The 20,597-nt window shown below is 46.9% G+C and overlaps 1 protein-coding gene across 1 annotated transcript; it reads right to left on the reverse strand.

Moving 5' to 3' along the window:
* Positions 1-2,295: 2,295 nt before the first annotated feature.
* On the reverse strand, positions 2,296-3,115 carry LOC308524826 (malignant T-cell-amplified sequence 1-like). The gene has a single exon (XM_081099416.1). It carries the CDS (start codon positions 2,992-2,994, stop codon positions 2,449-2,451), a length of 546 nt encoding a protein of 181 aa, XP_080955542.1. The 5' UTR covers positions 2,995-3,115; the 3' UTR covers positions 2,296-2,448.
* Positions 3,116-20,597: the final 17,482 nt, after the last annotated feature.

Consider the following 20,597-nt stretch of genomic DNA (forward strand, 5'->3'; position numbering starts at 1 on the left):
TCCTCTTTAGCTAGGGTCGAGGTGAACCAGGAAGGAATGGAAGGTAGGGTTGTGTACACAGATGAAGAGAGCTGAAAGCAAGCTTAGAATAGATCCAGGGGGCTCCTCTCCCAACTTTTGATGGAGATAATTGGTTGGGATAAAGTAAAAGAATTGTAGAGTTGCTTACCTTGACTGTCAGAGTCACTGGTGCTCCAGAATATTGTTATGAGAAGTTCAGAGGGCCTCCAGAGGTATCCACCAATGTTCAGACTAAATCGTGTTGATTAAGGTAAAGAATTAATAGGGGCTAATGGTAAAGACCTAATCCTCTGAGGAAGAAAAGTGCTTAAGAATTGTTACGTGACAACACTATGGAGAAAACAGATAATCCACATGAGGGTAAAAAGCTGTCCTTCCACCTCTCTTTCAGAGACAGGGAAAGGGGAGGGAGAGAGAGGCAAGAAAGGGGAGGGAGAGAGAGGGGGGAGAGAGGAGAGAGAGAGAGAGAGAGAGAGAGAGAGAGAGAGAGAGAGAGAGAGAGAGAGAGAAAGGGGAGGAGGAGGGAGGGGAAACATTGATTGGTTTCCTCCAGCATGCACCTCATCTGGGGACCTAACCCACAACCTAGGTATGTGCCCTGACAGGGAATAGAACCTGCGACATTTCGTGTACAGGATGATGCTGCAACAAACTGAGCCACAATGGCCAAGGCGAGTATTCCCTCTCTAAGTGAATCTTTCTCCTCAGCATATAAACATACTCAGAAATCTCATTAACAAACATGTAACAAAAAAGAAAAAAAACCCCAATAAAATAACAACAGCAAAGTAATATAAACTCCAAAAAAAAATCTTAATTATAACTTTCCTCTATATTAATATCTTTTAATTCACAACCAAAATTCTGTAGGGAATAACATGAAGTCTGAACTTCTGCATCCTAGCTTGTAACTTTCCATTCACCCCTAAATCTACTGCAATTGATCTTGTATTAATAGAATTACACCAAAACAGCTCATACAAAAGTCACTGATGAACTTTCACTTGACCCATTTTATCCTCCTTTTTCAGTTGGGTGTCCAGGTCACTCTATAAAAATTGGAATACCTTTGGCTTCAATTTCAGAAACCTCAAGTAAAAAGGGAGTAATCAATAAGGGAATTTTATTAACTCACATAACCTAGCCACACTCCTTAATAAGATGCCCGATATATGGCATCTGCATGGTTATAAATCACTGGTTCATAAATCAAGGACACTGTTGCTTTTCACTTTTAATTTTACCATGGTTGGACATGTTGCACATCAAGGTTGTGTGTGTGTGTTACTACAAGAGCAAAACTGTACATGCCAACATCCATTCACAGGATGTTTCTCCCTATACATCTCTCAGACTGTGGAATCTCAGGGGGAAGGCAAAGGTGGGTGGGTGGGTAGAGATTAACCAAAGAACTTCTATGCACATATGCATAACCCATGGATACAGACAATAGTGTAGTGAAGGTCTGGGGTGGGGGGACAGGGGCGGGCTAGAAGAAGTCAATGGGAAAAACGAGGGGCATATGTAATACTTTCAACAATATTTTTTTTAAAGTCTGAAATTTTCCCCCAGAAATCTTTTCATGGCCCCTAATAATATAAATTGCATACTCACCTATACATGGTTCAAAGACAAGGGAGAAAAGATACCCATTTTCTTAAGGGATCCTAAATAGAGAAAGTTCTATTTGTCCATAGGACCCATGCCTACCTATAAATTAACCAGTTTCACTGGGAAACAGACCATCATGTGGACCCAGAATAATCAGCATTTACCTGGTTCCTGTAGAAAAGGGATGTGAGAGTTCTGCCAGCCAGGACGGGGGTCAGTGTTTTTTGGGTGGATAACCAATGATGCCATCTGTATACTTTTTACTGGATTTTCTGCTTCCAGTAAAATTGTTTAGGCCTCCCATCTGCTGCTTATCCCTTAAATATTCATATTGGTAGAGCTGTTCAGGGCCCTTCTCCAGTCATTTTCTTCTTCCCAATTTGTCACTCACACCTTTGGGTCTACCAACTACATCGCTTGACATAGAAACCTATTTTTCTGCAAGAGATAACTTACCTGTGTTTGAACTGCTATCTGCTTGAATAGACAAGACAGCAAACCTAATTACCCCTCTGCAAACACACATGCGTGCGCGCGGGGGAACACGCGCACACACACACACACACGCGCACACGCACACACACACACTCTCATATGCAGACATACTCACAGGCATACATACTCACACAAACATGCACACAATGACACAGATACAGACATGGACTCGTTCCAAATCTTTACTTTTTTGTTTTTGTAGCAACTGCTGAATTTTTTCAGCATAACCATAGAAGTATTGTCTTCATGCTGTCACACACAGACACAAACACAGACACAGCACAATGTCCATATTTAGCCCAAGTGTTTTCCTTCTGAGGCTCACTTATATGTCTTCATATGCCACAGCCCATCATTTAAATAATGGATATTTTCAATGCCAATCCCTTTGTTCACTTTCTCGATATCTTCCGCAGACATCTTCATAACGCCAACACACAGGGCATGCTGTTTTCCTTCTGCCATGATTGCAACAACAGTATCCGCTGCAGCAGGGTAAAGCTTGGCTCCAGGCGAGGTTAAGCCTGGACACATGATATTTGCGCCACTGAGCACAAATTTGATGGCTCCTTTATCAACTTGCTGTCGTGGCAGGATAAATGGGTATTTGTGTAGTAGCCTTAGAGTTGGATAAAAAGGCCCTTCTCTCTGTCGAAAAAACAGTAACTCTCCGTTTACCGTAAGGATTTCTATATGCTCGTGGCACCGCACTATTTTAACCGGATCTTTCTTAGGCATGATTTGATTAAGCCATGGTTCAATGCCCGGAAACTGTTCTATCAACTGGTTCTTAATACCCTTAATAACTGACGTTTTCAACTGGATGCAGTTGGACACGTTTTCTTTTTCATCAAATTTCTTGAACATGATCCAAGGTGGCGGGGGCGACAGTAGGGAAAGGCCCGAGAGAGCAAAGAACGGAATTCGCGAGGGTCGGCAGAGGCGCTTACCGGAGGAAGGCCGGCAGAGACGGTCGGGACTGCTGTCGTGAACCGGAAGGGAACGTGCTTTACAGCTCACCGTCGACCCTACTTTACGGCTCGCCGTAAAATCTACTTCCTTTCCTCCGTAGGCCGTGGCGTGCTCTACGGCCGCTTGGGTCTGTGGATTCCCCTCCAAAGCGTTTGGTAACCGGGCGGGGCTTGAGAGGGCAGATAAGTGAGAGCGATACTTCTTGTTTCGGGGCCTGTGCTTTGTTTAAATTATTGGGAATCCGAATCATCACCCAGTTACCCCAGCCAGAAACCGGGGGACGCCTCCCCGCTGACACGCCTCCCCTCTGACGTCACCACTAGGGGGTCGAGACCTGTCTGCGTTCGGCGTCCGCGTATCTCACAATCTTGCCCCGCCGTCGCGCTGTCTCACATTGTTGCGCTCAGGCCTGTCGCCGCCGAATGCAACCCTGTCCCTTCCGAGCTCTCACCACCTGCACCCAGAGAGGAGGGTTTGTGGCCAGGGCGGATGCAAATGCCGGTGCATTCCAGTCGTTTTAAGCATATCCAAACTCATTCCGTGGCCCAGTACACGGTCTGTCTCGGCGAGTGGTCCTGGTGCTCCTGAGAAGAATGTGCAGCTCTGTGGGGGTTCAGCGCTCGGTCCATGCCCGTATTGCCCCGTTGGTGGAGGAAGTTGTTCAGGTGTTCACTCTCCTTCCTGATTTGCCGTCTACTTGTTTTTATCAGTTACTGATCAGCATATTGAAATCTCAGCATATTGAAGTGATGATTATGGTCCTATTTCTCCTTCAAGTTAGCTCTGTCAGCTTTGGATTCATGTCTTTTGAAGCTCCATTTATTAGGTCCGTACCCGCTTAATAGGAATTGGTTTTTATCCATATAGATTTTACTTGTCATCCTAAGAAGGGAGAGGTCCACGAGAGCAGGAATTGTGTATTTTATCTGTGTCCTTCCACCTAGCACAAGATCTGTTTCATACTGTATACTATGTACACACTGAGTGCCTGATACATGAATGAAAGAATACTTCCTCTTCTCCGGGATCTGACCCCTTCTTTCCCTGACAGTGCTGCGTGAAAAGAATAAAGGCAGATCCTTGCTATCTGGACACTTCTCCCCAGTAAACATGCTTAACCTGGGGAGTGTGCTGCAGCAGGAATTAGAACAGGTGCTGGATATATAGGGAAAGATAACATACATGTCCCCATTCTGGAGAGCTTACAGCGCATGAGGGTGTGGTGTAATCGCCCCATTGTCAAGGCAAACATCTGTACTAGTCTAGATTCTCTATCTGAATACGTGTGTGTGTGTGTGTGTGTATTAATTATAAGAAATTGGCTCCCACAATTATGGAGGCTGAGAAGTCCCAATATTAACACTCAAGATGGAGATTCAAGAGAGCCAGTGGTGTCAGTTTGAGTCCAAAAGCCTGAGAACTAGGAGAGCTAATGGTGTAAATTCTGGGCTAAGTCCAGGTCAGAAAAAGACCAATGTCCCCCTTCAAAAGCCATCAGGCAGAAGGAATATCTTCTTACTCAGGAAAGTCAGCTAATTTGTTGTATTCAGGCCTTCAAGTGGTTGGCTGATACCTGCCCACATTAGAGAGGGCAATCTGCTGTACTTTACCAGTTAATATGTTAATCTCATCCAGAAACACCCAAAATAATGTTTGACCAAATATCCAGACCAGCTACGTTGACACATAAAAATAACCCTCACAAAGGTACACCATCTTAACTGAAGCAGCATAGAGTGGGGTGTTTATGTGTGCTGGCCCTAGAACCCAGGAAAGACTCCTGCTCCATCACGTGGAATCCTGAGAGTTACTGAACTTGTCTGTGTTTCAGTTTATTCATCATGAGCGTGTGATTAACTAGAATACCCATCTCCTGGGGGTGAGGGTGAGAATTGCTTGAATTAATATTCAGAACAATTGGGTTTTAATTATTTCACCTAGCTGTTATTAAATTAACATAAGAAGGGTTTCATGAATATTTTAAAAATCTCTTCACACGGGAGAAAGTAAAACTGGCTTTAGATTTGAGCTTTCCTATTTATGGCTGAGTTTCTGATCTGCCTCCCTGAGACTTCACTCCAGTCAATTTGAACCTGTGAAGAGTCACACATTTCCAGATACATCTCTGATTATTTTACAAGCAGCTAACCTTGCTCCTTATGTATGAGTTTTTTGTGCTTAACTCTTATGGGGTGATTCTTTTTATTTTGTTCTTAGGGGTTGCCCCATTGTTCTTATGTATGAAGTTAGTACTGTGTAAGCAGCTTAAAGAAAATGTCATAGAAATCCAAGGGATGAAAAGTCATTACTGGCTAGAATTAACCAGGGTGACCTGTCCGTAGATAACTAATCGTTTAACCCAGGAATAATCTGATTTGGAACTGGCTATTAGAGAAATGCCCAAGGGATTTTTTTAATGAAGCTATTTTAGAGAAAGGACTCTAAAAGTGTAGTCAGTGAAAAATCTTTTTGAAGCCAATAATCCTTTTTATCTGAAATCATACTCAATTCTGTACAATGTAACTTCTCCAGAGTAAACTTTTTCTTGGCCCACAAGCATCTGTTTGCTGTCTGTCATAAAGAGGACACTAAGCTCTAGTTTCTGTATTTAAATTCTTCAGTTGAAAAATGAAAAAAACTTGTTTAGATTTCTTAAAACTCACCTTCTCTAAAATTGGGGCCTGGTTCTTACAATTTAGAGAAGAACCTAAGTCTTTGAGACTGGTATACATTAACATGAAAAAATGTGATACATAAATGTTGCTTAAAGTAATATGTTAAAACATTGAAGTACAGTACCAAATTATCCTGGTTAAATAGCTCAAAATCAATTTAAACTTAATTAACTAGATATATTTTTAAAAGTAGGAAAGTTAAGGCACCAAACTCAGTGTTTCAAGCCAGGGTGTACCAATTCTTAAGTTTTATTAGTCTCCCTTAGTATTACTTTATTTCTTCATGAAACCTGAATAAAACTGTATATACTTCACAATGTGTATGCGGTGGTTATGAGAGGAAAAAAATACAGTATACAAAGGACTTAGTAGGAAGCAGTACATTTAAAAGTGTTTCATTTATTTGTTTATTTGCAATCACCCTTTGTGCAGTAGTTATAAGGTCTAAGATTATACTGTGTAAAAATTTTACAGGAAATTACTGTAGCTTTGGATAATTTACTAGTCAAATGGTCAAGAGATGCCAGAACTCAGTTTTACGTCTGTAATCTCAAGAGAGTATGTACTTGAGATATAGTGTTTATGTTGCAAAGTTACAATGAGGAAACTGATGGAGGAAATTTCTCAGGTTCCTCAAATCTCCAAACTTTGAAGGGGTACTCACTCACCTGGGTTGTATTAATAGTTTCAAACGTTTCCCCTTAAAATACAGCTTTGTCTGCATTCTGAGAAATGGCCATTAGAGGGCAGGAGAACTAAACTAAAATCCACATGTGTGGTTGCCAAGCTTGAAATACTACACTATATATTAGAAGGATTATTTTCAACTAATAAATAACTATTTTTCATCATACAATTATTTTTTCTCAATTGTATTTCCTAAATAAATAAATTCATCTCTACAGTCACAAAATATTTCCCAAGCTTAAGTGAAGCACATTCTAAATATAGGTATTAGTTTACAATTTGCCAATTTTCTCTGTATCCATCTATAAATAATCAATAAAATAATTATTTTTTAAAATGATGTCTATAAAAACACATTAGCCCTACATTTTTAACTTCTCAAAGAAATACAAAACTGTTTTCACATTGCTTCAATTTATGAACTGTTTTTGGAAATTCAAAAAATTATTTGTTTATTGTAAAAATAGCCTCACAATATTCAAAATGTTTTTATGTCTTCTACCTCATTGATCAATTCCATAGGTAACTCTGCTAAGCTTCTCATCTCCAAAAATCCAAAATTTGAAGCAGGATTCACATACCTGGGTTGCATTAATAGTTTCAAATGTTTCCCCTAATACAGCTTTGTCTGCATTTTGAGAAATGACCATTAGAGGGCAGGAGAACCAAATTGAAATCTACATGTGGTTCCCAACCTTGAAGTACTACACTATATATTACTAAGCATACTAAGCATATAGATGGATAGTTAGAATGGTGTGTGTGTGTGCGTGTGCGTGTGTGTGTGTGTGTGTGTGTGTGCACATGCCCTTGTGTGGGAATAGCCAGAAGAATCGGCCCCACATGGGAAAAGTGGGCAGGGGGCCCCAGGATCTTAGGTATCCTCTTCCCATATGGACACCCACCTCGCTCTGGACCAATTTCTACCTTTCCTGGCCTCAGTTTCATGATTATCTCATGAGGATTGGACAGGGAACCACATGAGCCCAGCTCAAAGTGGATCCGGCCCCTGGGTGAGGGTGGCAGGGCACACTCAGGGGCGCATGGCTTCCCTCCACATGTGGACTCGAGCAGAGCAGCCAGCCTCATGTCCATGGCGGGGCACACACAAGGTCTTGGACAGTGTGTGCATGAGATGCCACCTCATGGCATGCACAATGTACCAATGGTCCCCAGCCCGGCCAGTACCACTGGGCCTCAGCAGCCACTGCTCTGAGACCCCACAACCTCTGGAACCATTGCATTGCCCTACTCCAGCCAGTTGGGCCAGAGACCTGGGGACACGAGCGTTGTGGAACAGCCCCTGTCCCACTGTCCTTGTCCCCAGACACTACATGAGGGGCCAGCTCTGTGCATAGCTAGGACAGGAGTCTTAGAGGAGGCAGTGGACACTCCAGGCAGGGAGAAATTTAGGCTGCCTTCCCCCTCTTCCTTTATGCCCCTCCCTGTTTCCTCTGGCAGGAGCCCAGGACATGAGTTCCTGCCTGTCCCTGGCTGGTGTAATGGGGAAGGTGGGACTCCTGGGAGGAGGTGGCCCCACAATGAGAGCAGAGTAAGTATTTAGAGTAATTATTGCTATTAGGGGACCCCATGTGATCAGTGAGTCCACCCCATTTTGGAGATGAGCAGTGGGTACCAGAGCTCAAGGTCCCCCAGCTGTAAGTGACCAAGGCCAGCTCAACTGAGGCTCTGCAAAGTCAGGATATGAGCTTGCTTGTCCCAGGGCTGTAACACTACCCCAGGTCAATGTGACCCCAAAGGCTGTGCTGTTAACAGAAGCCCAAGGAGGTGGCCCCTGAGCCCAGCCTGGAGGTGAATCCATCATAGATGGGGAGCACTGCAGGTGGGGAGTTGTGAGGCAGGCCAGGGCTTGCAGAGTCCCCAGGTGAGAAAGCTCTAGGGGAGGCTGGAATGGGGGCAAGGAGCGCACACTGGGAGGGTGAAAGAACCAAGCCACACAGGGCTCTGAATGTAGGCAAGGAGTCCTTGGGGGTGCGGGGGAGGTTGTAAGAAACAATCCAGGTAGTCTATCGGCATCCTAGAACTGGAGAGAGCTGAGTGTAGCATGTTATCTACCCCCACCAAAGCATAGATCCCCAAGAGCTCTCCAGGGAAGAGAAGAGACCTGCCTCAGTGTCCTCATGTACAGTGGAGGGCTGTGGTAGTCGTCTGCCTCCCAACTGGTCAACAGCTGACTTGACCTCTCCCAGAGACACTCAGAGCCTTGGGTATCTTCTACTCTCTGGGATCTAAAAGATAAATTACTTTTGCTAAGGAATGCTGGCATGGGCCCCTCCCCACCACCTATCATTGTCCTCTGTGAATTTCCCTTGTGTCTTCTTGGGTGTGGTCATTGCCACCTGTGCCCAAGGGCACCCTGGGACACCCACTTTCCCCTGTGGGGCTAGCTGTGCAGTCAGACACAATGGCCCCAAAGGAGAATGCAGGACCAGTGACAACTCCCACTCCAAGTCCTGTGACCATTACAGATACAGTTCTGCCTCACAGAGGGCACTTGCTGGTGTGCTCAGTGAGCACTCAGCTGGCTCCTCCAGCTCTGAACTGAAGGAGATCACCATGAGCTTTTCCCTAGCGTTCTCTGATGGCCAAGAAAAGAAGGTGAGTGCCTTCCCCTTCTCCCTGTCAGCACTGCCACAGCACCTCCCTTCTGAGCCCCATGTTCCCCAATCTGCACCCATGAAAAAGTCAAGAAGTCCCAGTTTCTAGAATTTCCGGAAGCTGCACCCTGGCATGGGGTCCCCTGCAGAGTCTGGAACTTCTGCTGACCTTACCATCCCCCACTGTTCTGGGAGTCAACCTCCACTTAGTCCTTCCAAATCTACAGCATTGGTTCAACCTCCAGCAGCGTCTCGTCAGCTTCCGCTGTGCCCTTGACTGCCACACAACCACATGCATGGTGCCTCCGTGGTCTGCAACCACAGCTCCTTGCAGTTGATGCACATCCAGCAGGTGGGCAGCACTGCTTCATCCCTGTCAGCTCAGAGAATGCAGCAGCAACATGGACAAGAGCATCCAGGGGTGGGGTGGTCCCCTCACTTGGACTTCTCTGGGTATAGTACCTCTCCTGAGTAGTGACTTTGACAAGTAGCCAGTCTGGCCCTTCCAGACAGCATATCTAGTTCTGAACCTGTCTCTTCCTCTGAAACAGGTGCTGCTCCCATTCCAGCCTGGGACTGCTCTAATTCTGGAATCTGGAGCAGGTTCTATCTCTAGAAGTGGTGATGCAACTGTTGCTGGATTTGGCACAGGAGGCCCAAGTGGCCTCTAACTCTGGAGCTGGTGTTAGAGCTCTTGCTGGAGTTGGTTCTCCTTCTGGTGGTGGTGCTGGAGCTGACACTGGAGCTGTTTCTAGTTCAAGAGCTGGTGCCAGAGATGGCTGTGAAGCTAGTGCAGAAGGTGGTGCTGGCACAGGCTCTAACTTTGTAACTGACACGAGAGCTAGTCCTGTAACTGGCCCTTCCTCAAGCCTTATGGTGCTTCTAGCTCTGTATCTGGCCCTGGTTCTAACACTGCAATTGGGTTGGGACCTGACTAGGTCGAGATGAGCCTGTGTACCGTGGGGGACTCAGGTGGCCATCTGCCTCCTCCCAGGGGTGCCACGATGCCTAGAAATCCCAGAGCTTGTCACTTTTCAAAATAGCCACTCAGGAGGGTATATACTCAGGTCTGAGTGAGGGAACTGAGGGGACGCCGCACCTGCCCAGCTCACCAGAATGCTCTTGTGCATGTTGCTGTTGTCCACATCCAGGCTGACAGAGTGGCTCAGCTGTGGTGGAAGCTGAAGACAGAGAGAGGCCGCTGGGAGTTGACCTGTGTTTGGATGACCGGGGGATAACAGGGATGTTGGCTCCCAGAGCTCTGAGGACAGCAAAAGCCAGATGCCAGACTCAGGAATGCCAGGCCTACTTCTGGGAAGGGAGAGGCTGAGAAGGATAATAATATATCAGGAAAGTGGGGCGAGGTGAGAACTTCATGTCCTGGCCAGTGGGAACCCCAGGAAAGCTTGCTTGTTCCTTTCCCCATAAGATTGGAAGAGCTGACTCAGTGAGTGCTGAGCACTTCAGCACATCCCTGTTGCCAAGACAGGAGACATGTTTGAACTGGTCTGAGGACGCGGAATGGAAGCTGTGCTGGCCCTTGTGGCTGGAGAGTAAGATGGTCCATGTGCACCAGTGGCCATGAGGGAAGTGTACGGTACAGAGGGCAGTGTCCTGAGCTGGGCAGGGTGCTATGCTCATTGCCAGTGCTCCTTGGAAAGTGTCAGCTAATCTGGTTCCCAAAGAGCAGAAGACACCCAGGGCCATGTGTGAACAAGGGGCCGCCAAGCCAGCCCATTGAAGGTTAGGCATTGAGGCTATAGCAGGAGAGTTTCAAGGTGAATCTGGACTCCTGGGGTGACTTGGGCTGGCAGGTTGAGCAGAAGATGCCCACCTGGTCTGGGGCACTGTACTCTGTATGTGGCCTAGTGCCCTGACTAGCCCGTCCCTGGGGGATGTGGCCCTCCTTATGCTGGCCAACACAAGGGACCAATTAGAAGGTGTCCTTCGCACTCCGGGGCCTTATTTGCTTCATGAGAGGGAGGCTTCATGGTATAGAACAGGCTGGCGTTGTCAGGGGACTTCAGTTCTGGAGGGGCAGAGGCAGAGGAAAGGTTAGCTGTGCTTAGGAGGGGCCAATAGGTCAAGGATAAGGAATTGCATAGAAACAGAAAGACATAAGTGGTGGTGGTGGGAGAGGTGAGGGACCTCCCTGAGGGACACTTCCTGATGCCAGCGTTTCCCACTCTGCACCCACAAAAGAAGCCAAGTTCCCGCAGCTCCTGAGCAGAACTCCTGGGGCCCTCCAGGCCAAACTCAGGTCCGAAGTGCCTGGCAGAGTCTGGCATCTGCATGAATGTGTGCAGCATTACTGTTGGGTATGGTTAAAGCATTCTAGAAATAGAGTGTTGATTATTGCACAGGATATTAATGCCACTGAGTTATACAAATTTAAAAGTAATTAAAAGCTAAAATTTCACTGTATCTAAATTTTAAAACATAAAATCTAGTAAACCATATAGTATATGAATTGGAAAAGGAAATTCTTTTAAAAAGTTATCATCACAAGGAGGAGAAGGGCAACTCTGGTGCTGGCGCGGGCCCTGGCTGGAGCTCAGGAGCCAATATTGACAGAGCGGCCAGGGTGCCTCCAGCATGGGAGCCTGTGTGAAAGCTAATGCTAGGCATGCAGTTGGCCTTGACTGTGGAACTAGCATGGGATCTGGTGCCAGCGCTGGTGCTGGAGCAGGCTCTATCTCAGGCAGTGCTGCTACAGCCGGCTCTAGAAGTGGCTCTAGTTCTGTGGCTGACTATAATTCTGGCACTGGTACCAGAAATGATGAGAGAATGAATTATGGATATTGCTTTAGGTCTGGATCTAGAACCGGAACTGGCTATAACTCTCAATCTGGTCCTAGTCTAGCTGTATAGCCGGTGCCAGAGCTAGCTCTAACTCACTCCATGGGTGTGCTAGAGGTGGCCATAACTTTGGAGCCTCCATTTACTGGCTGTGGGTTAGATATTGTCCCACCTGGTGTGCTGTGAGCTCTAAGGGCAGGGAGGGTGTCTGGACTTCACATACATCTTCTAGTTGCTTGCACACGACAGGGAGCAGCACACAGGGGCTGAGTGCATCAGTGAATGAACCAATCAACCCAAGACTTGTGTCTCAGGTCCCTCCTCTGTAAAATGAAAGCAACCACCTCATAGGCTTGTTGGGAGGATTACACTGATTCAGTGCATAGGTAAGTGCCTACTAGGAACTACGGGAGGAAACAGACTGGAGCAGGTCTCAAAGAGGAAATGTGGGTCACAGCCAAGCCATCCCAGCTCATTTGGGAGCAGCTACCAGGATCAGGGTCATATACATGTCCTTGTCTAGCAGCTCAGGACCAACCTGGGTGGGCCTGGAGAGTATGTGGGCAGGGCCCTTGGTCTGAGCACCCATGATATTGTTGATCCCATCTGGCCATTCCCTTAACTGCCCTCAGGTTTGTCATATTTAAAATGGGCATTTGGCCCTCGTTGGTTTGGCTTAATGGATAGAATGTCAGCCTGTGGACAGAGGGCCCCAGGTTCAATTCTGATGAAGGGAACATGCCTGGTTGCAAGCTCAGTCCCCAGTAGGGGGTGTACAGGAGGCAGCCAATCAATGATGATCTCTTATCATTGATGCTTCTATCTCTCTCCCTCTCCTTTCCTCTCTGAAATCAATAAAAATATTTTTAAATAAATAAATAAATAAATAAATTTAAAAAATAGTCATTCAAGGAAACCATTCCTAGGTTCCTCCATGAAGTTTTTCTTGATCCTATAAGACAAAGAAATCCCTGTGATCTATCTTCCCACTGATAACCCCAGAAGCTGGGGTTTGAGTTTAACAGGGGAACTGGGCAATGTCCTCCAGGGAGACGTACTGGGATCCTTCTGGTCATTGTCCACACGTGGCCCAGATCCCTGGGTAACCCCCATTGGCCACAAAGACTCTGGCATTGGTGGCACACTGGTAAAGTCATGTTTCTAGGTGCTAAAAAAGCCAGCTTGACATGGGTGGGGCAGAACAGTGAGGGCCACCCCTGTGAGCAATCAGCACCAGTGAGAGACCTTTGCAGATTAGTAGCTTCCTTTCTTCACTCTTTCTTCCTGATCTTTCCCCCACCTACATTGTATTCCATCTCAGAGATGGCCATCGCTCATAGAACCTGAGAGACAATGAAGGAAGTTGGGTTGTTTCCAATCTTTTCTTATATGAAGAAGGCTGTGATGGGTGACCATGTACATATGTCCAGTGTGGACATGTTTCCATGGGATAAATTCCCTGAACCTGGGACTGTTGAATTAGAAGTAAATACATTTGTAAGTTTGATCAATGTGATCAAACTGCCTTCATTGGTAGACGACTGGCATTTTCATCACTGATGATAAAAGTTCCTATTTCTGCACAGTTTCATAGTATATGTTCAATCTTCTAGATTTGGTAATTTTGTCAAGTAACTGAGACTGAGCATATTTCATGTGTATGAGAGTTTATTTTTGTGAAGTGTTTGATGATGTATGTTGTCCACTTTTATTGTGTGGCTGCTCTTTTCTCATCAGTTTCTAATATCTATTTATTGAGGACATTAGGTCCTTTGTCTGAGATATGAGTTGCAAATGTTTGTTCCCAGCTTATCATTTCTTTCTTTTTAAGGTCTGATGTCTTTTTCCCTGGTATAGTGTTAAAATGTCAATTCTTCCAATTTGATTTATAGATTCAATACAATCCCTAAAAAGTGCCTCAGCAGATATCTTTGTAAAAATTGATAAGCTAATTTCAAAATTGATATAGAAATACAAATGGCCAAGAATAATCAGAACAATCTTAAACAATGTTAGAGGATACACAATTCCAGCTACTCAGACTTTTCCTTAAGCTACAGTGATCAAGGTAGTAAGGTAGTATGTGAGGATAGACATGGAAAACAACAGTATAGATTCCCACACAAACATTTGTGAATCTCACCAGCATCAGGACAGAAGCCAAACATAAGGGAGTCTATTCTGAGGATGGTTTAACATACCAAAAAACTCTACATTATCAGAATAAAGGAAAAAAACTACATCATCATTTCAACTTTTGCAAAAAAAAAAAAAGCATGTGACAAGATTCAACAACTTTTCATGATAAAAACACTCAATAAGCCCTAGCCAGGGTGGCTCAGTAGATAGAGCGTTGGCCTGCAGACTGAAGGGTCCTTGTTTCAATTCCAGTCAAGGGCAATTACCTCAGTTGCAGGCTCAATCCCGGGTCCTGGTTGGAGAGCATGCAGGAGGCAACCAATGGATGCATCTTTGTCTCTCTCACATCGATGTTTGGTCTCTCCCTTTCCCTTCCACTCTCTCTAAAAATCAATGAAAAAATATCATCAGGTGAGGATTAACAAAAAAACAAACAAAAATATTCAATAAACTAGGAATAAAAGGGAACTTACTCAACATAATAAAGGCCTTTTATGACAAGCCCACATCTAATAGCATACTCAGTGGTGAAAAATTGAAAGTTTTTCTGTCAGGAACAGGAAAGGATACCCACTCCCCCAATTTCTACTTAGCATAGTATTGACAGTTCTAGCCAGAGAAACTGGGTAATCTATAACAATAAAAGTGTAATATGCTCATTAGACTGAACAGCTGAACGACCATCTGGACGTCATTCTGGACATCCTTCCAGACGAAGCCACGGTGGTGGGGGCTGAGGCAGAGGTGGTTAGGGACGATCAGGCAGGCAGGCAGACTGGTTAGGGGCGATCAGGCAGGCAGGTGAGTGGTTAGGAGCCAGCAGTCCCAGATTGGGAGAGGGATGTCTGACTGCCGGTTTAGGCCCAATAACTGGCAGCCGGACATCCCCCGAGGGGTCCCAGATTCGAAGAGAGTTCAGGCCAGGCCAAGGGACATCCACTCTCCACCCCCCCCCCCCCCCAGCTCCTGTGCACAAATTTCATGCACCGGGCCTCAGGTAGTATATAAAGGCCATGTATTATGTAGTATATAGCTATATACACTATTTTATAAATATATTATACATTTATATACATATGAATTATACACATATATTATATGTCAGTATTGTATATAATATTGTATTTAAAATATTTATACATATTTATTAATAGTACTAGAGGCCCGGTGCACAAAAATTTGTGCACTTGGGGGGGAGGAGGGGGTCCCTCAGCCCGGCCTGTGCCCTCTTGCAGTCTGGGACCCCTCGGGAGATAACGACCTGCTGGCTTAGGCCTGCTCCCGGGTAGCAGAGGGCAGGCCCAATCCCTAGGTGCAGCCCCTGGTCGGGCTCAGAGCAGGGCCGATTGGGGAGTTGGGGTGCCGCCCTGTCATGCACAGAGCAGGGCAGATTGGGAGGTTGTGATGCCACCCTCAGTCACGCTCAGGGTAGGGCCGATTGGGGGGTTGGGGCACCACCCCCTGTCACACTCAAGGCAGGGTCGATGGGGAGGTTGCGGCTGTGTGTTGAGTCACGCACAGATCAGGGCCAGTCAGGGGGTTGGGGCACTGCCCTCTATCACCCACAGAGCAGGGCCGATCAGGGGGTTGGGGCGCCGCCACTCTCACACTCAGGGCAGGGCCGATGGGGAGGTTATGGCTCTACCCCATCATACACAGAGCAGGGCCCGTGGGGGGGGGGGGGTTGGGGAGCTCCCCCCTATCAGGCACAGAGCAGGGCTCAGGGGGTTGGGGCCCCACCCCCTGTCACACACAGAGCCGCAGGGCGATCAGGGGGTTTGGGCACTGCCCCCTGTCATGCTGATCCCGGTGCTGGGAGGCATATTACCCCTTTACTATATAGGGTAGAGGCCTGGTGCATGGGTGGGGCCGGCTGGTTTGCCCTGAAGGGTGTCCTGGATCAGGGTGGGGGTCCCCACTGGGGTGCCTGGCCAGTCTGGGTGAGGGGCTGAGGGCTGTTTTCAGGCTGGGAGTGACTGAAGTTCCCAACCACTCCTTTTTTTCTTTTTTCGTTTTTTATTCTGGGCCAGCTTCACCTTGAGGCTTGGCTCCAGCTCTTAGGCCTCCGCGGCAACGTAGGTTTCTGGCCTTTGCTTACAATGTTGCGAATCTGCTGGCTGAAGTCAGGCGGTATTTGTTATAATGTTTCTTAAACTGCCCGCTCAGAGGCCTGCAGCCACAGGCGGGGAACATTGGTTTCCTCAACGATCCTCCGTCACTGAGGCAAGCAAGCCTCATGTTAGTTTCAAGCTGCCTGGCTGCCGGCCGCCATCTTGGCTGACAGTTAATTTGCATATATCGCTGATTAGCCAATGAAAAGGGTAGCGGTCGTATGCCAATTACCATGTTTCTCTTTTATTAGTGTAGATATTTATAACATAGTAATGTATATCATGAATATTATACATATTATATAATCCTATATAATAAAAGGGTAATATGTAAATTGACTGAATGGCAGAATGACCGGTTGCTATGATGCACACAGACCAACAGGGGGCAGATTCTCAACACAGGAGCTGCTCCCTGGTGGTCAGTGCACTCTCACAGGGGGAGCGCCACTCAGCCAGAAGCCGGGCTCACAGCTGGTGAGTGCAGCTGCCATGGCGGTCCCTCTCCCGACTCTGTGGCAGCACTACTGAGTGGTAGCAGCACTGCACCTGGCCCCAATTCAGGCTCCTCCCTGGCCACCTGCCCCTTGGTGCACTGCTACATCCCCCAGGGGTTCCGGACTGCAAGAGGGTGCAGGCCAGGCTGAGGGTCCCTCCTCCAGTGCACGAATTTCATGCACCAGGCCTCTAGTATATAATATAGTTATTTAAAGAGCATAGCAGGGCCTTGCTCCCAAATCTCAAGGGATCCTGCCTTGACTCACCAAAGGGGTTGCCAAAGGCTCCACACAGCAGCCCTGACTGCCCCCTGCACACAGGCACCATTGGACCTAAAGGAGCTCATGGCCCAAGGACAGAAAAGCCTGCATGGCAGCCTAGAACTATTGCAAAACCTCTTGTTCTGGGCCCAGCTCAAAACTAGCAGCTTTTCAGTTCAATGGGTAAATGGGCTAGAGCCGTGGTCGGAAAACTGTGGCTTGCGAGCCACATGAGGCTCTTTGGCCCCTTCAGTGTGGCTCTTCCACAAAATACCATGTGTGGGCGTGCATGTACAGTGCGATTGAAACTTCGTGGCCCATGTGCAGAAGTCGGTATTTTGTGGAAGAGTCGGTATTTTGTGGAAAAGCCACACTGAAGGGGCCAAAGAGCCGCATGTGGCACGCGAGCCATGGTTTGCCGAGCCGCAGTTTGCCGACAACTGGGCTAGAGTCACATACCAAAATGAGAAATATGTTGCCTCCAAAATTGAGAGGCCACTAGGGTTGTGCCTTTTCTGGTGGGAGGTGGGGCCAGGTGCAGCATCTTGGAAGGGATATCGCGACTTGCCCTAGCCCACCAACCCTTAGACATGTTCAAGGTCATCCCTATTGTTCAACCTTGATGTGCTTTCCTGCCTGAGAGGAAGGGGTTTGTGCCTGAAAGAGGGAGCGGGCAGGCAGCCAGGCCATTTTCCCCATCTGTCCCAATAGCAGACCCACTATTCTGCTCAGAAGCTAGGTTATGGGGCAAGAAGAACAGGAGCATGGATGGGGCCAAGACCAGGGCAATGGCCCCACAATGAATAGTCTGTGTGGACTGTAATGGGTAGCCTTATAAATAAGCTTGGAAGAATTATGTAGGCATTTCTTCTGGATGCATTCCTAGGCTCAGCACTGCTAGGTAAAGATTGTACCTTCGTACCTGTGGAACTTTATGCTCTCTCCCAGAGATGAGTGTCCTTTCACAATTCTCTCCCGGGGATCTGGTGGGGCCTCTGCTTCCTCACATTGTCCCCAAAGTTGGTTATCACCCGACATAAACCCTGCTAGTGATGGTGTTGTAATGTAGCCCGTGAATCACACAAGGGCGCCTTAAGAAGTCGAATTAAGGAGTCATTTTTATTGCAAACCTGGGACTACAAGGGGGCATTTCGCTCTCCCAAATCTCGCAGTGCCCTCCCCAGGCCCACCACCAGATTTATATAGGCAAACATCACAAAGGTATCGATTACATCCCAGGGTTTGGAATGAGGAACCTAGTTTGCAAAAAAGCAGTTTACAGAAGCAGACTTAAGCATGTTAATTATAGTTTTGGGTCTCCGGATCACTGAATCAACCGAAACACATTATCTGGAGCCATCGGGTCTTGGGACCACTGAGTTGACAGGAACACATTATCTAGAGCCATCGAGGCAATTTAGAGTAATTGTGCTGTCCTGGTCTTGGGACCAATGAGTCAACCGGAATGCATTTTCTAGAGCCCTCGGGTCTTGGGACCAGTCAGTTGACAGGAACACATTATCTGGAGCCCTCGGGTCTGGGGATAATTGTGCTGTCCTGGTTCCCAGGTACTGAGGAATGTGCTTTCTAAAACCAGTATGACCACAGCCAATGGGATATTCACATTACAATCGATAGGGTATTCAATCGAATGGGATGATTTATAGAATTCAGAAAATCAAAATAACTTTTCTATTGTTAAACAAAGCAAATAAGTACAGAAGCCAAACAGCAGGGCTAAAGTTAAACTATAGTTTCTACCTGAGATGATTGCCACCATACTTCAGTGGTGACATGCTGGCAGTGTGTGCCCTCAGCAGGGAGGTGGCCATTCTGGCATTTAGGCCACGTGCCCTGCTTCCCGTTTGCACAGCATGTTTCATTTCTGGATCCCTTTAAAACTGTTTTTTTCAGAGTTTTTGGTACCATCAGTGTGTTAAACCTTTCTCTGTCCTCGGGTTCTGAGGAATGCTGTTCTAGTTTCCTTTTGTCTTTCCACTGGGTATGTTTTCCTTGTTTCAGATGGCCACCAAAGAGCCAGCTGTTTCTTTACGGCTCCTGGCTCCTGGTGCCACTTAGAACAGCGGTCCCACTTGCACCCCGCCCCAGATTTTGAACATATCTACTATAAGGGCTTCAGTTTTCCCATATAATCTTTTTTTCATCTGGGATTTCTCTTTTAAATAAAAAAGTGCTATTTTAAATTTTAAGAAAAGCAAAAATGAGTCCTTCTTAAAATATGTGGGCATACATAAGAAGCCACATAGTATGATTCCATTTATATGAATAATCCAGACTAGGTAAAGAAACAGACAAAACAGGTTAGCTATTGCTGGGGGCTAAGGGAAGGCAGTGACCACTGGGTGTGGGCTTTCCTCTTGGGGAGATGAAAACAGTCTGCAATTAGACGGTGGGGCTGGCTACACAGCATAGGGAAATGCTAATGCCTCTAAATTGCAGTTTAAAATGATTTAAAGGTTGCATCATACTGAATTTAAATTTTAACAAATGTGGGTTTTTTTAAAAATTTAAATATAAAAAGAAAAATGAAAAAAAAAAAGTGCTACCACCAGAGGGGAGAGGAGGCCAGCTCTGGTGCTGGCTGTAGCTCTGGAGCTGGCGTGGAGGGAGGCCCCAGGTGCAGCTCCTGTTCCACACGTGGGAAGACAAGGCCACTCTGAGCTTCTCCTGGAGTGGCCTCTAGCTCTGGAATTGCTGTTAGAATCGGTCGTACACTTGGCTCTGGCTCTGGACCGGCTGCTGGAGGTGGCATCAAATCTAATGACAGTAGTGCCTCCGGCTCTATGTGGGCTTGGGCCCCGTAGTTATCCAGCTGGATCTGGCTCAGGAGATGCTACAGGAACTGATGCTGGAGCTGCAAGAGGAGGAGAGGTCACCCGAATGCCTCTCCAAAGACAGAACATATCCCAGAATTTCCCAGAAAAGGACGTCTTCCCAGGCTGAATCCTCCTAATAGGTGGTCTGAGGCCAGTCTGCTTCTGTCCCTACACCAACCCCTGGCTGCTCTCCCTGAGTAGCCCTAGCACCAATCCTTCCCCGTATGCTCACAATCATCCACCCTAGGGCTCCGGCTCAGCGGGCTCCGGCCTAGGAAGGTGTCACATTGAACGTCCTGTGTCCTCTACCTGCTGTGATGTCCAGTGGCACTGGCTGATGCCCCAACTGGAATGGAAGCAAGGGAGGGTAGGGATTTTAGTCTGCTCCATTCATTGAGCTATGCCAAGTGTCTAGAAAGGGGCCTGCACACTGTAGGCACTTAATAGATATACTGTTAATAGAATGAACCTTCTTAGATATCTGAGTGTACCTGAGGCTCCTCAGCAATCCTCTAAGAGTCTTGGCTCTGGCTACACCCATGACAGGGGACCGCCCAGATAGAATGTGACACCCAGATAGAAAGGAGTTTACAAATGGGAAGCAGCTTTTCCCAGGCCACAGAATAAGTAAGGCTTGAGGCAGAGAGCTTCATGGGGAAGAGAAAATCATAAGTAAAACCATAGCCCTCAGCAGCCCTTTCCACAGGGCCAGGCACCGGGCCAGCACTCTCCATGGCTCATCCCTCTTCGTCCTGACAATAGCCCTCTGAGGTTGGTCCTCATAGCACCGCAGTTTTCACACAAGCAGACTGAGGCTCCGAGAGGTGAAGTGACATTCTCGACACCCATCTGGGAGATGGCAGAGTAACCCCTG

This window comes from Myotis nattereri, assembly GCF_964212035.1.
Source record: "Myotis nattereri genome assembly, chromosome: 1".
In the NCBI taxonomy this organism is placed as follows: Eukaryota; Metazoa; Chordata; class Mammalia; order Chiroptera; family Vespertilionidae; genus Myotis; species Myotis nattereri.

Coding starts and splice junctions, on each gene's coding strand:
- LOC308524826 (XM_081099416.1), bottom strand. CDS start 2,994: ATGTTCAAGAAATTTGATGAAAAAGAAAACGTGTCCAACTGCATCCAG.